The following is a 14,227-nucleotide window of genomic DNA, read 5'->3' on the forward strand; positions in this document are numbered from 1 at the left end:
GTCTGCCCCCTTGTGGACATCATGGGGGATGACAGCTTCTACAGTTTACTGACCCAGGATCTTTTACTCTCCCCCCCTCTGCAGTGCTACTTGGCTCTGTGGGGAGATTATAATCTATGACACAGTGCGCCTGTTTGATTCTGGTTTGATGCTGAGGGGAAAACCAACTTGAAAGAGGTTCTCAAGTGTCTTCAATTGAAGAATATTGTGGTTATGTTCTGTTTTATGTCCCTGTTTCAGAACAATGGAAGCCAATTAACCCAGAGGAGAAAAAGAAATATGACAGGGAGTTCCTTCTGGGCTTCCAGTTCATCTCAGCCAGCATGAACAAACCAGAGGGTCTACCAGCCATCAGTGATGTTGTCCTAGACAAGGTGCAACCACTCACACTTCAATGATTTATCTTAATAATTCTGTTTGTTTGGTTTGCCTTGCTTTTGACAATTGACCCCTTGTATGTAAAGAAAATGGCATCTTATGAGTCATGAGGTATTTTATTTTTGTTATATTTTTGAACATGAAAGAAACATTGATAGGATGTGATTAAGGATCTTGGAGAATATTTATTTTGAGTTTCACCTTGTTTCACTCACGTTTTGTTATCTATTTGTTTTCTCTGTTCAGGCTAATAAGACCCCTCTGCGTCAACTTGACCCAAGCCGTCTACCAGGAATGAACTGCGGTCCTGACTTCACACCCTCCTTTGCCAATCTTGGCAGGCCTGGCATGGGAGGAGGAAGCAGAGGACCAGTAAGTTAACATTTTTTAAATTTAATCTTCACATCACATTCCAGGCCTGTGATGGTCATGAAGATCATAGACCAGAGATGAAATGACGTCTTCCCCTCCCCTCTCCCCTCTCCCCTCTCTCTTTCCAGCCTCCAGGTATGGGAATCGGAGTCGGTGGTCCACGACGCTCTCAGCAGATCCAGAGGAAGGAGCCGAGGAAAATCATCACTAGCATGTCACTCAGTGACGACGTGCAGCTGAACAAGGCAGAGAAGGCTTGGAAACCCTCAATGAAGAAAACTGTTCGCAGCCGAGGAGGAGAGGAGACAGAGGAGAACGATTCAGAGCAGATCAAGACCCAGGAGCTGTTTAAACGGGTCCGCAGCATCCTCAACAAACTGACTCCCCAAAAGTTTCAACAGCTAATGAAACAGGTGACAGAACTGACCATTGACACTGAGGAGAGGTTGAAAGGAGTCATAGATCTCACCTTCGAAAAGGCCATCTCTGAGCCAGACTTTTCGGTGGCCTATGCCAACATGTGCCGCTGCCTTATGGGGGTAAGTGCTGCCACACACGAAATGAAACTATGTATTGAATAAGCTTCAATGTTTACTTTAAGACTTTTTGTGGTTAAGGTGTTTACCTGTGGTGCAGGTGTACACAGTGATCAAAGCCATGATGTGGTAAATGATAAACTGAGTAATTTGCATTTCTCACACAAAAGGCATATGCCTACATGGGGATGTTTTGAGTCGAGAGAATATATATTGGAGACATTTTTTAGATTAGTTTTGCTTTTCTTCTTTTTCTTGTTCTCCTTTTAAAATGAATTCATGTTTTTATTTTTGTTGAACACATAATTGTCGAAATGGGGCTAAAATATGAAGAGCATTTGTAACTGTCTTTCTGTAAATCCTATGGCTGATATTAAAAAATAACAAAATTGAAAAAAAGACAACCACTCAAAATAATGACTGGATTGATCAGCCTGCTCTCTGTCGTATTGCTGTGAGGCTGATGGATAATCAGTACTGGGGCACTGCATCTTATCACCCCCAGGGTTCTTTAACACAGGCTAATAAAAGCTAGGTTTGTGATAAAAGAATCAATTTACTGCATATAGACCTATTACAGATATGCTTCCAGCATCAGCATTTGAGCTTAGATGTTGACCAGAAACCTCTTAAATGGGGGAAAATGGCTCAGTTAAAGAATACAAAGTTGAAGTGTTCCTTCCTTTCAATTCATTTATAAAGCCTACACTTAATAACAATAACTCCTCGGAAATAACTGGGCAATGATAGTATGATAACCATAGCTGGTGGTGTTTTTGTTCCTTGGTACTGTGGGTAACAAACAGAACTGTGCTCTTGCAGTGATGTTCACCATGGCAGTCCTAGTTTACACATACCTCTGCCAGGCTCCAGTGATGACCTAAACTTAGTGCCACGTGTCTGGGCCACTGATCTAAGTGATGGGATTGAGGAACTGAGGAGCCACTTGTGCTACATAACCCTACACCCTGTCTTTTCTCGCTCTTTGCTAATATCCCTGCTCTGGTCTTTGCAGCTTAAAGTCCAAACCACAGATAAGCCGGGAGTCACTGTGAATTTCCGCAAGCTGCTACTAAATCGATGCCAGAAGGAGTTCGAAAAGGATAAAGATGACGATGAAATCTTTGAGAGGAAACAGAAGGAGCTGGAGGCTGCGTCAGGGGTATACTAATGCCTTATGAAATATGGGTTGGGTTCTTAATTTATGCACTAAGGAAGTTAATTTGATAGTTAAACTAAAGCTAAAATTCGACAACTTCATATTTATATTCTGAATTGTGTTGTTTTGTGTTAAATATCTGAAAAGTTTTTGATATAAAGAATCCACCCTCCCTCTGCAGTTTCCATTTTTTCATCCTTAATACATGCAACATCTTTCCCTGGCAGGAGGAGGAGAAGCAGCGGCTCATTGAGGAGCTAGAAGATGCTAAAGACAAGGCCAGGAGGCGCTCACTGGGTAACATTAAGTTCATCGGTGAGCTGTTCAAGCTTAAAATGCTCACAGAGGTCATCATGCACGACTGCATTGTAAAGCTGCTCAAAAACCATGACGAGGAGTCCCTAGAGTGCCTGTGTAGACTATTATCCACCATCGGCAAGGACCTAGACTTTGAGAAGGCCAAGGTACAATATGGTGGAAATAGCATTCATAAGCTTGCACATAATGTACATATCCATGTGTAGTTTGATCAGGTTTTAATTTGAAGTTGTAATTAAAATGTAGAAGATACACTCACCAAACTGTTGTGGTTGTGTTCAGCCCCGTATGGACCAGTACTTCAATCAGATGGAGAAAATAATAAAGGAGAGAAAGACCACCTCTAGGATCCGCTTCATGTTGCAGGATGTTTTGGACCTTCGACGGGTAAGTTATAGGTGCCACACAAACACACACAATGAGCTACTTGGTTGGAAGCAGAACCAACCAGACCACATGGAATGACTGGTGATGGTCTGTCACTGCTAATCCTTTCTGTCACAATACATTCAATATAGAAATTATCAAAACATTATTACTATTTAACTCCATATCCAAGGTAGACAAATATCTGCAGAATGTGACAATAAACGTACTAGTTCAGAACAGAATTCAACAAGGCGTTGCACCGTATTACTTGGAAATATGATGTCACAGTTTGCTTAACACTTTCCTTTTTACTGAAGGATCAGTTTCTCCCAGGGTGTAATTGAGTCTTTTTTTATTGCATGGGCATGTTCATCACAATATTTGTCATGTCTCATAGTACTCATTCTTGCTTTTTATGTTTGAATTCTAGGATAAATGTGATAGTTTCTGGTTTTGTGACTGTGAGTCTTGTGTTTAAGATGACATCTACACTAAGGCGGCTAAATTTTAGGATTCGTCTTTTCCTCTCAACTACTGCCTTTCACTTTTGTTTTGGCATTTCTGGTTGGACATGTCACACTCCTTATTGTCTGAGACTGTGCAGGTTTCCTACTTACAGCCCCAGAGATGTCCACACTGGTCCTTCAGCCCTGGCCTGTGTGAGTCTCATAAATGGGCTAAGAAAGAAATGTCTTCCTCAGCTCTTTAATGCAGGGCAGCTCCTAAATACAGAGCTTCTCTGTGCCATAGGCTGAGACAACAGGCTTTTCAGCCAAAACAAAACCATCTCCTCTAGTAGCATGTTAATTAGCCTACTCTTACTTCTATGTGTTTTTCACTAATTCATTAAAAAGAGTATGTAGTACTGTCACTTGTTTGTGTCTTGTGGTAGTTTCCTTATTTCAGTCAGTACAGCCAGTTGGGTCTAGTTGCATCAGTTTATTTCTCTGAAGGAATGCTGCAGTCCTGTAGTTAGGCTTCCAGTACTGCCCACTCAATTTTACAAAACCTGCTGCCTTCAGTGTTTTTACAAGCCAAAATCAGCTGCTCCAAGTCAGCACATTGGCCCAGTTTAACTGTGAAACACACACTGTACCCTGTGTTATTTCCTTTCATGGCAGAAACTGAAGAGAAGAGTTAAGAGTCACTAGGATGTCATTATCTTGATCCCTTATATCCGGTCACTCTCAGGAACATCACGGTCATAAAGGGAAGCTGGTGTCATCAGTTTAAAGAGACAAATAATCTAATTAGCCTTTGTTTTATTTTATTTTATTTTACATTTTGTATATTGTATTGGTTTATTTTGCCCTGCAATGGACTGGCAGTCTGTCCAGGGTGTACCCCGCCTCTCACCCAGTGTCAGCTGGGATAGGCTCCAGCCCCCTGCGACCCTTAAAGGATAAGCGTTATAGATAATGGATGGATGGATGGATTTGTTTATTTCTTTTATTTTCAAAAAATATGTATTTTTCAACATCCAACATTTTTTGAAGGCAAATCATGTCTCTCCATCTCTCTCCCTACCCCATCCCAGAACAACTGGGTGCCCCGGCGAGGCGACCAGGGTCCCAAGACCATCGACCAGATCCACAAGGAGGCTGAGCTGGAGGAGCACAGGGAGCAGATGAAGGTGCAGCAAGCCCTCATCTCCAAGAAGGAGTTGGGTGGAGGCCCAGGAGGCAGGATGGGTGGAGGAGGTCCTAGCGGACGTGGGGGCCCTCACACTCCGGGCCGTGGAGCTCCTCCCCAGGACGAGGGCTGGAACACAGTGCCCATCTCCAAGAACCGACCTATTGACACCTCTCGCCTTAGCAAAATCACTAAGGTAGGAGGAGAGTGCTGCTTTTCACATGGCCAAAAAGCGCATCACAAGTAATCACTGCACACAAACACACTGTCATCAGGATATTTCAAATAGGACATGAGACATCTGTTAAAATTCCATTATTGGTATTTCCTGTCTGTAACTTCAGCAGATAGCTTGTTTCTAACCATCAGTCTTTTCTTTCAGACTCCTGTTCTTGACTTCAACAATCAGTTGCTTGCCCCAGGAGGTAAAGGCACATGGGGGAGCTGGGGTAAGGGCAGCAGCGGTGGCACCAGTGCCAAACCTGCAGATTCTGGTAGGTTTCCCAGACTGATGTGGTTATACATTAAAAGTATCTAGTTGGACACTTTAAAGCTGAAACTCAACATGTGCTATGTGTGTATCTTCATCCCCAGGCTCAGAGTCAGGCAGCCGTCCAACCACCAGTACTCTGAACAGGTTCTCAGCCCTGCAGCAGCCTCCATCCTCTTCAGGCTCTTCACTGGACTCAGACAGACGAGTTCCTCAGAGGTGAGGGACGGGACATGCAACAGGCAGCTTCTACACCTGACAAAACACAGATATCATTCAAAATGTTTCCTGTGGTGTATGTATTACAACAAGCACTCAGTATCCGTGTCATCTTTCCTTGACTCTGCTCTCCGTCTGTCCCTCTATAGAAACAGCTCGAGTCGAGAGCGCAGTGACCGCTTCGACCGCTCTGATCGTGGCAGCGACCGCTTTGACCGTCGAGATGACAGACGAGACGACCGTGATCGCAACCGGCTGCAGGTCACCAAACGCAGCTTCAGTCGGGAGAACGAGGAGCGGAGCCGCGAGAGAGAGCAGCGCGGTTCTGCCGATCCTGTCCGCCGAGTAGCAAGTATGACAGACGACCGAGACCGAGGCAGCAGAGAGAGGACCAGGAGCAAAGAGAATGGTACATGGCATGATGTAGATGTAGAAACTTGAAATCTGAAAATGTCTTCCATATTGGGGATAGAAATCTCTAATATACCTGGATATATATCTAATATTTCTCTCTAGAAATCTCTCTCTAAACAATCTTGATGTAATTTCTTCAGGTACTGTATCTATTAACTCTCAACTACATACTATACCCCCCAGAAAAAGGCTTTACAAAAGGAAAACTGGAAATCAAAACTTTTCCTGGGAAAATTTAGCATAAAATCAGATTTCCAAATTAGTTCATTAGTTAATAATTATTTTTATTTCCTCTGTGTTTTGTGTGTGAACAGTGAAGCGGGAGACAACTGCCACCCCTCCACCATCCCAGACCCCCACCAAGCCTGCCTTGACCGAGGAGGAGTTGGACAAGAAGTCCACAGCCATCATTGAGGAGTACCTCCATATTAATGACATGAAGGTTCGCACTGACACAGAATTGTTTAAAAATGAAATGAAACCTGAAACGCACTGATAGCTGTGATAATTTCTTTCTTCTTTTCCTCTGGCTGCTTCACAATAAAAGTCACCCCTTGGTTTGTCAGTTGAGCAGCTTTTAATGTGAAGCTGCAGCAGAAGGAGATGAGAGTCATGTAGCACCTTACACTTACTATTGCCTATATGTCGGGCTCTGTCCCAACAGGAGGCGCTGCAGTGTGTGCAGGAGATGAACAGCACTCAGCTGCTCTTTGTGTTTGTACGAAATGGGCTGGAGTCGACGCTGGAGCGCAGCACCATCGCCAGGGAGCACATGGGCCTGCTGCTGCACCAGCTTATTAAGAACGGCATCCTGCCAACACAGCAGTACTATAAAGGGTCAGTATGCTGCCTCAGAGACGGTGGTTTCACAAAATACAAATAAAGCTAAGAGGAAATTCAGTAAGACCTAAATTCTTCTGTGAGATACATTTTTTTCAGAGCTTTAAGTGTTACAGTGTTTATAACAGCAGGATTTAAAATTAAGGAAACCTCAGGAGAAACGATGGCTATAGCTTATGAACTAGTCTCTGATAAGTAATACTTTTTAAGCAGCTACAGGAACTGAGAAATCTTTAAACCAGTGTAGTTAGTCCAGAAAATCCCCATCTGTTTGATAATGTTGAACTTGTTCTATACTCCTGAATCTTTGAATAAATATTGAAACTTGTGCACTGTTTCTTCAGGCTTCAGGAAATCCTAGAGGTGGCTGAAGATATGGCAATAGACATCCCCCACATCTGGCTGTACCTGGCAGAGCTGATCACGCCGATGCTCCACGAGGGAGGTATCCCCATGGGAGAACTTTTCAGGTTGGTGCCTGGAACCTCTTCAGCCCTCTGTGTGTTAGGGAGGGAAATCTGTCAGAGAAAATAAGTTTGGGGTTACTTTTAATTTGTTAATTTGTTTGGTTTCCAGGGAGATTTCAAAGCCTTTGATCCCTCTGGAAAAAGCTGGAGACCTGCTGGTCCATATCCTCACTTTACTCTGCAAAGGAATGGTGAGACACCACTAAACACTCCATCATCTATATTGTTTCACATGTAATAGTGCATTCCTCCAGCTGCTAAAGGCCTGTAAAGGTTTTTGAAAACTGACATTTTTATGTAAACACCAGATGCTCACCCAGTTTTTACACAAGTGATCAGTAGTCATGTGTGTGTCCATCAGTCTGCAACTATTTGTGTCTTCCCATCAGAGCCATAAAAAGGCAGGCACAATGTGGAGAGAGGCCGGCCTCCGGTGGAAAGACTTCCTACCTGAGGATGTAGATGTCAACAAGTTTGTGACAGAAAAGGTGAGAGGTCACTCACCATCTTTAACATCAAGATGATGGTCTGAAAAATTCTTATCATCTAGTTTTACATTTTGTAGTGCTTATATATAGCACTTTTTTTATAGTAGGAGTGCATCTTAAAGTGCAGGATTGTAGACTGTGCCATTTTCTTGAGGTCAGATAAAGGTCATGTAATGTGAGTTTTTGCTTCATGTACTCAGTGAGAGCTTGAGTGGGTAGAGGTAACAGTAAAGTTGAAAAGATAATCACGATGCCTCTGTCTGTCTGCAGAATGTGGAGTTCACACTGGGTGACGAGTCAGAGAAGAGCAAAAAGAAGGAGCTGAGCTCCGCCGAGCTGATCAAACAGCTAGACCGACTGATCCAGGACAAGGCCGACAACCAGAGGATCTTTGACTGGGTTGAGGTTTGTATTCCTGCTGCTATGTTATCCTCTTCCTCCGTCTTTTGAAGTTGCAGATTCCAATAGGATGTTGTTGTTGCCGATTTTCTTTTTTTCTGTGTGGGAAGCTGTTCACATTGCCTCCAGTTTTGTGCATGTGTGGTAATAGATATGTCTCTGTGTAGGCCAACCTAGATGAGCAGCAGACCTCTTCCAACATGTTTGTCAGAGCTCTGATGACCTGCGTCTGCCAGTCAGCAATCATCTGTGAGTCAGCTTACCCTCTTCACATTCTTCACATTCCTCATTAAAGACTATCAGTAGCTGAAGATAAGACAAAAAGGTGTACGAGAGTATTCCAGTGAGGTAGCAGATATAGACCAGTTTAACACTTTGGAAATGTCAAGTCAGTTATAACTCACAGACAGTACAACAGTCCTGTAAAATGGAGTTTCCCTAATTTGTACTGGTGCAGGTGAGAACCCATACAAGGTGGATGGTGAGCAGATCAAGCAGAGGGCCAAACTGCTGCAGAAATACCTGAAGGATGAGCAGAAGGAGCTGCAGGCTCTCTACGCCCTGCAGGCCCTGATGGTGCAGATGGAGCAACCTGCCAGTGAGTGGCTCATTCAAATACTTTGTCACCAGTGATATCTGATGTTTGCTACCATTTTCAGATGTCCTAAATATCTGTTTCTCTGCTGAATGTCTGTATTTTACCACCACAAAAGTTATAACAACAGATGTAAATCTTGATAAATAGGTTCTCATGAAGCTTTTTGATGTATAACTGTTGAACAACTGAACATTTCCTGACTCCCTCTTCCTTCCATCAGATCTGCTGCGGATGTTCTTTGACACTCTGTACGATGAGGACGTGATCAAAGAGGAGGCCTTCTACAAGTGGGAGTCTAGCAAAGACCCTGCCGAGCAGCAGGGCAAGGGTGTGGCCCTCAAGTCTGTCACTGCCTTCTTTACTTGGCTCCGCGAGGCTGAGGACGAGTCCGACAACAGCTAGGCCCCACCCCCGCCCCACCCCCACTGGGAGAACTGGTGGGAGTTGAGAGAGGATCCTTGAGGAGAGTGAATGTTCTGTGGATGATTCAGAAGAATCTGAATCAGCAAAATCCTTCTGCATAAACAGAAAAAAGCAAGAAAAAAATTCTTCAACTGGGAGAGATTGTATTATGGATCGAACATTCGATCATGTTATTTTTTTTTTGTTTTGTTTTAGGTTTTTTTGTTTTTCTTTGCGCAACCGAATGTCTTTTTTTGAAATAATTGAGAATACAAGATTAAATAGAGAGAATAGTTATGAGAGAGAATGCTGAGAAGTTACAAGCCGTGGGAGATGATGCTGTTTCCTTCAGTATTTTTTTTTTTTTTCCTTTTTTTTGAGGTTTATCTCCTGTTTTCAAATGGCTTTTCCTCGCCACGGCAACACTATTCAAGACACTTTGCTTAAGACAGATATAAAAAAAAAACTTTAAAAGGCTGTTCACATCTATATTTTTGATGACTTCATCCTTTATCATGTGGACATGACACAGAAACATTGTCATATCACATGTACGGTGTTTGATCTACATGACGCGCTTATGTAGACGGCTAGCATTTTGTTCCTTTTTTCCGGTGTTGGATGATTGGAGTGTGTGTTTTATAATAAAATAGAAAACTACAAAGAAAAGTGGCGAGAGCTGTCTAATGGACATTTCAGACAGGAATTAAAGTAACGGTTGTGGACTCTTAAGAATTTCACACACAGGATGGTGTCACTGAGGAGAGGGGCAATGAACATTAACCGTTTTGCTGCTGGGGGGCGACGATGCTTCCCTGACGCCCCTCAACCCAATCCCCCCCAAACCCCTACCTGTCCTCCCTCCCTCCCATGTGTCTGTTTTACTTGTTTCCCTCGCTTCAAAAAATAAACTGTGGACTGAAAGGGAGCGCAAGAGCGAGGGCTCACGGCTGCACCCTCTAACAAAGCCTGTTGTTGGATTTTAAAAAGACAAAATATCATTATTGAAACTTGAAAAAGTATACATCAAAAATCCACTTTAATGAAAAAGGACTTTAAAAAAGTAGAGTTTAACAGTACGAATCCTAAGGCCTTTTCTGCTTCCATGAGTGGAAATGCATTTCAGGAGAGTTCTGTAAATATATGATGGATTTTTTTTGTTTTTTTCTTTAGTTTTTTTGTTTTGTTTTGTTTTGTTTTTCAAAGAAAAAAATGCTAATGTAATTTTCCCCACCTCTGAAACAAAGTGGCAGTTTTCCCCTGTATTTATATTTTCTCTCCTCAGCTGGCAGAAGGTGCTTGTAATTATCCACCCCAAGTCATTGATTACCATTTAATTGAAAATTTGTAAATACTTTTTTGCTTTTCTTTATTAAAAAGATATTTAATTAAAGAAAATTAATGCCTCTTTTCACATCCAAAACTGGAAGAGATAATAAAGATTGTTGCAAATAAAAACAAAATCCATACTTTTGCTTTTGTGATGGCAGCACTGAGATCAGTCTCTGTGACATGAATGCTCCTTTCACTCCGTTCTCTCACAGCAGAGCAAAATGCCTCTTCTGTACACTGTCAGCAGGAGCTGCTGCTTCCTCAGACACTCAGAGAAACTTCTTTGTTGAAGTGCACTGGTATGGATTTATTATGTTATACAGTATATGCTACTGACATGATGTGTTTTCATGGTGCATGAGGGGGTTTAAAGGTGTCTGTATCTAATTAAAATTGCATTATATCATTAATGACTGTGGAGCAGATGCAGATGAAGCCTGGTCTCACCGGGGCTAAAGCTTTTACGAAGCCAGTGTTCTTTCCGCGCCATCCTCTTTCTCATAATCGTTTCCCTCATCGGTCTGAAAAGCTGAAACACAATACTTGTGTCTGACTTTTAACAAGCCCACGGACTCGAGGGGCGAGCTCTGGTCCAAATCATGACTGAAATACAATTTAATTTGGACCTGAAGCAAAATTTCAGTGCATTTGGTCTCAGATCACTTACAAGTGACAGACTGCTATCATGTCATCTCTCTCTCACACACACACACACACACACACATCTTATTGCTGCCGGTAGCCAGAGTTAATAAGAGTTCAAAGCTTAAATTAAAAAAGACTTGTTCAAAACAAGCTGATGCAAACGAGGCCTGTCTGTAACACAATGTAGGAGGCACTTCTCCCACTGTGTTTTCCATCCTTCCTGGACCTGGAAGAGTAGAGACATTTGGCAAGTGGGAATTTAAGACTCATATTTGAGTACCCCCTGAACCAGAGTCTAAATTTATGACATGTATCAGATATAGAGTGATAAATATACTGTTGTGGATTTTGATAGTACTCCCAGTCTCTGTGGCACAGTGTATTTGGACAAACAGCCTGTTGGATAACCTTGTTTAGCTGGCCATGAGGAAGTGGGCTGTGGTCATTGGGTGAAATTATGTAAATGGTAGCTAGCTACAGCAGACTGTAGGAAAAAAACAAGTTGAAGCTTCTGTGATGTCATCTCCAGACTGGGCTTCACGCTGACAGGAGACACAGCGCTGGATTTCTTGGGGAACTCCACAAAATAAGACTTGGCCATCCCTGATGGACAAACAGCCAAGAAACACAACAATCAATCTGCAGAGGATTTGGCTACGACTGCCATTCTATCATTGGATGCTCTCCAAATATAGTGTTGTTTTATATAGCCACATATGGTGTGATTAAATACCTTAATACACAGCATTTTGAGCAGATATTAACTATGTATTTTCCAAAGAAAGCACTTCAGTATTTTCTAATCCACTGTAACTTAAGGTTGAAAGCTCTGTCCAGTAATTTCAGTATTTGTGTCTGATCTGCAAATACTGAATTAGGTTTCAGTCTTCATTCCCATAACGTATAACACACAGTGTACTGGATAAAAACATACTGAAAGAGAAATTGCCAGGTACAGGGTTAAAATATTGATGTTGAGTATAAAGGGAAAAAAGAGCAGATGTGGCTAGTCTAAATCAAAAAGACATGTACTGCGTCAGTGATGTGCCAACCAGACTGGCATGCTCTCACACTTACATCTGTCTGAATGAAAGGGAAAGGTGGTGAATATCCAGTGTTCCCTCTGGATGCTCCGGTTTCCTCTTTCAGGCCAAAGACATGCAGGTCAGGTTGCCTGGACACTCTCCTGGAAACAACACCACACTCTGAAGCAGCAACACAGAAACCACTGCTTTAGCACTGCTGCCAGGTTTCCCAAAAGCTGGCCTGTGTGTCACTGCCTTTTACCAGAAAGACTACATGTAATTCATATCTGTGAATAAACCCATACCTGTGATAAAGTAGGCAGAGGGTGGCCAGTTCAAGTCTCTAGACTGTAACAGAAATATCAGTTCTGGGGAGGGGGGTGGTCTTCACTCCCTGGCTCTCGCCTGAACACTCAGCACCAGCCACAAATAGAAAGTGTGGTTGTGCTGAACAGCTCCAAAATGCATCTTGGACCAAAAGAGTGCGTATGCTCAGCAAAATTTTGTTTTTCAAGTGATATAAAATAACCCATTGATTCAGCCCATATTTCCACTTTGACCATTTTTAGGTGGTCGATTATTTTTGATCACCTCAGAGCTCTGTTACATAGTCACGTCTTCCTCTCAACAGTTTCCCTTTTAAGCCAGCACCCAAACCTGGTCATTCTCTTTTCAGTAGCACTTCACACAATGGATCTGCATCAGAAAACTTTGTAGGCTGTAATTCAACCTTTGTGTAACCTTAGCCAGAGTCAGGTCATCATTTTAAACGGGCCCTTATCAGCTTATCTCACTTGTTACAAGACCTGCTGTCTCCCTGTTGACACGCTCAGCCCTGGAGGGGGGAGCCTTATCTTTAACCTGCTTTCACTGGGCTGCAGTATCACAGTCAGCTGGACCCAGTTTCCAGGTGACATTTTCACACTGTTGCGTCATTGGTGAACCTATCATTCCTTTCCATGTAATCCTTCTAAAGTATATTTGCACAGGCTATTGTTATTTGGTGCAGCCAGGCAAGTGAGGTATACTTCAGATTATACACAAGGAAAATATTCAGAGAGCTCACTGACATGACATTTCTACTACTTTTTCCCATCTGGATCAGCATGTTTCAACTCTTATGCTGTAAATCTGATGAATGCACAGATTCAATGAAAATGTATTTTAATGACAGATGAACCGAGGGTTTGTATGCTGAGGACTGCACATCTGTTTGATGGTTTGTGCATATTGCAGGAACGCCATTTAAACCCATCTACAGAAGGCTTTAAATACATTTCCTCAGTGCTGCTAATCTGCATCTGCTGCGTGCTACTGGATTTTAAATGGTTTATAGAACCCCCCCCCCCGCACATCTGTTCAGTGTTTGAAGTGTTTGTAGGATTTCATCTGTGTTTGCTATGTGGTTGGACTGAGGCAGGTAAATCCAAAGAATATCCAAACACACTCCTAGCTGTGTGCTCTTTTCCTGTGTCCCAGTTCCACATTACATATTAATGTTAGCAGGACTTCAGATGTGCACCCTGTTCAGACAGCAAAAGTGCCAAAATAAAGTTTACCCCAAAACCTCAGCAAACAGACTGAGAAATGCTTGATTTCTGAGTGTGCTAGAGATGAACAGAACACTATTGGGCCACAGCACAATGCACAAAGGAAACCATGGATGAAGGTCTGGGAACACAAACAACAACAATAACAACAACAACAAACAAACCAACCCATAAAAAAAATATTAAATTAAAAAAAATATATAAATATTTTTGCCTTTTGTGATGTGTAATTGACAACAACACTGTTCTCATTAAGAATCAAGCATCAACCATAATCACACACACACACACACACACCTACCTAGACACAGTATTTGGCACATTTATTTGTCCCTGGTTAGAATTAGAATATTAGAATAGAATAGTCATTATACTAAAAGTACAACGAGATTGGAGAGCTTCTCCTTTACAGAGCAAACATACAAAATATACAGAAACAAAAAATATCTATAGAAAAGATATAAACAACATTACAACTCTATATACAATGAGGTATAGGTGTGAATGTGAATGTATTGCACAGGGGTGTTGAATTGCACAGGACGGCTGTACAGTTAAATTGTTAAATATTAAAGTGCACAGAGTGACGTATAT

General features: G+C 42.3%; 1 protein-coding gene, 1 long non-coding RNA gene and 1 other non-coding gene across 11 annotated transcripts in view; 2 read left to right on the forward strand and 1 right to left on the reverse strand.

Annotated features, from left to right (window-relative positions):
* The window catches only part of LOC108888194 (eukaryotic translation initiation factor 4 gamma 1), a 36,897-nt gene extending 26,353 nt beyond the window's left edge, over positions 1–10,544 (forward strand). For all 9 annotated transcript variants that reach the window (XM_018684070.2, XM_018684071.2, XM_018684072.2 and 6 more), the window contains 19 exons: positions 241–374; positions 625–750; positions 879–1,289; positions 2,302–2,448; positions 2,673–2,909; positions 3,046–3,150; positions 4,670–4,960; positions 5,147–5,258; positions 5,359–5,473; positions 5,623–5,882; positions 6,202–6,329; positions 6,552–6,724; positions 7,072–7,197; positions 7,304–7,385; positions 7,584–7,682; positions 7,953–8,087; positions 8,249–8,330; positions 8,539–8,679; positions 8,900–10,544. In XM_018684070.2, the coding sequence (XP_018539586.1) occupies positions 241–374; positions 625–750; positions 879–1,289; positions 2,302–2,448; positions 2,673–2,909; positions 3,046–3,150; positions 4,670–4,960; positions 5,147–5,258; positions 5,359–5,473; positions 5,623–5,882; positions 6,202–6,329; positions 6,552–6,724; positions 7,072–7,197; positions 7,304–7,385; positions 7,584–7,682; positions 7,953–8,087; positions 8,249–8,330; positions 8,539–8,679; positions 8,900–9,081 (3,086 nt within the window). In that variant the 3' untranslated portion in view covers positions 9,082–10,544. The remainder of the gene's footprint in view (positions 1–240; positions 375–624; positions 751–878; positions 1,290–2,301; positions 2,449–2,672; positions 2,910–3,045; positions 3,151–4,669; positions 4,961–5,146; positions 5,259–5,358; positions 5,474–5,622; positions 5,883–6,201; positions 6,330–6,551; positions 6,725–7,071; positions 7,198–7,303; positions 7,386–7,583; positions 7,683–7,952; positions 8,088–8,248; positions 8,331–8,538; positions 8,680–8,899) is intronic.
* LOC127139094 (small nucleolar RNA SNORD66) lies at positions 2,154–2,228 on the forward strand. The gene has a single exon (XR_007808982.1). It is a non-coding gene; the product is annotated as a small nucleolar RNA SNORD66 (small nucleolar RNA).
* LOC127143748 (uncharacterized) lies at positions 9,980–13,631 on the reverse strand. Its single transcript, XR_007815358.1, has 2 exons — positions 12,136–13,631; positions 9,980–11,661 (listed from the first exon to the last, which is right to left on the reverse strand). It is a non-coding gene; the product is annotated as an uncharacterized LOC127143748 (long non-coding RNA).
* Between the last annotated feature and the right edge of the window lie 596 nt (positions 13,632–14,227).

Source organism: Lates calcarifer, linkage group LG21 (genome assembly GCF_001640805.2).
Source record: "Lates calcarifer isolate ASB-BC8 linkage group LG21, TLL_Latcal_v3, whole genome shotgun sequence".
Taxonomy (NCBI): Eukaryota; Metazoa; Chordata; class Actinopteri; family Centropomidae; genus Lates; species Lates calcarifer.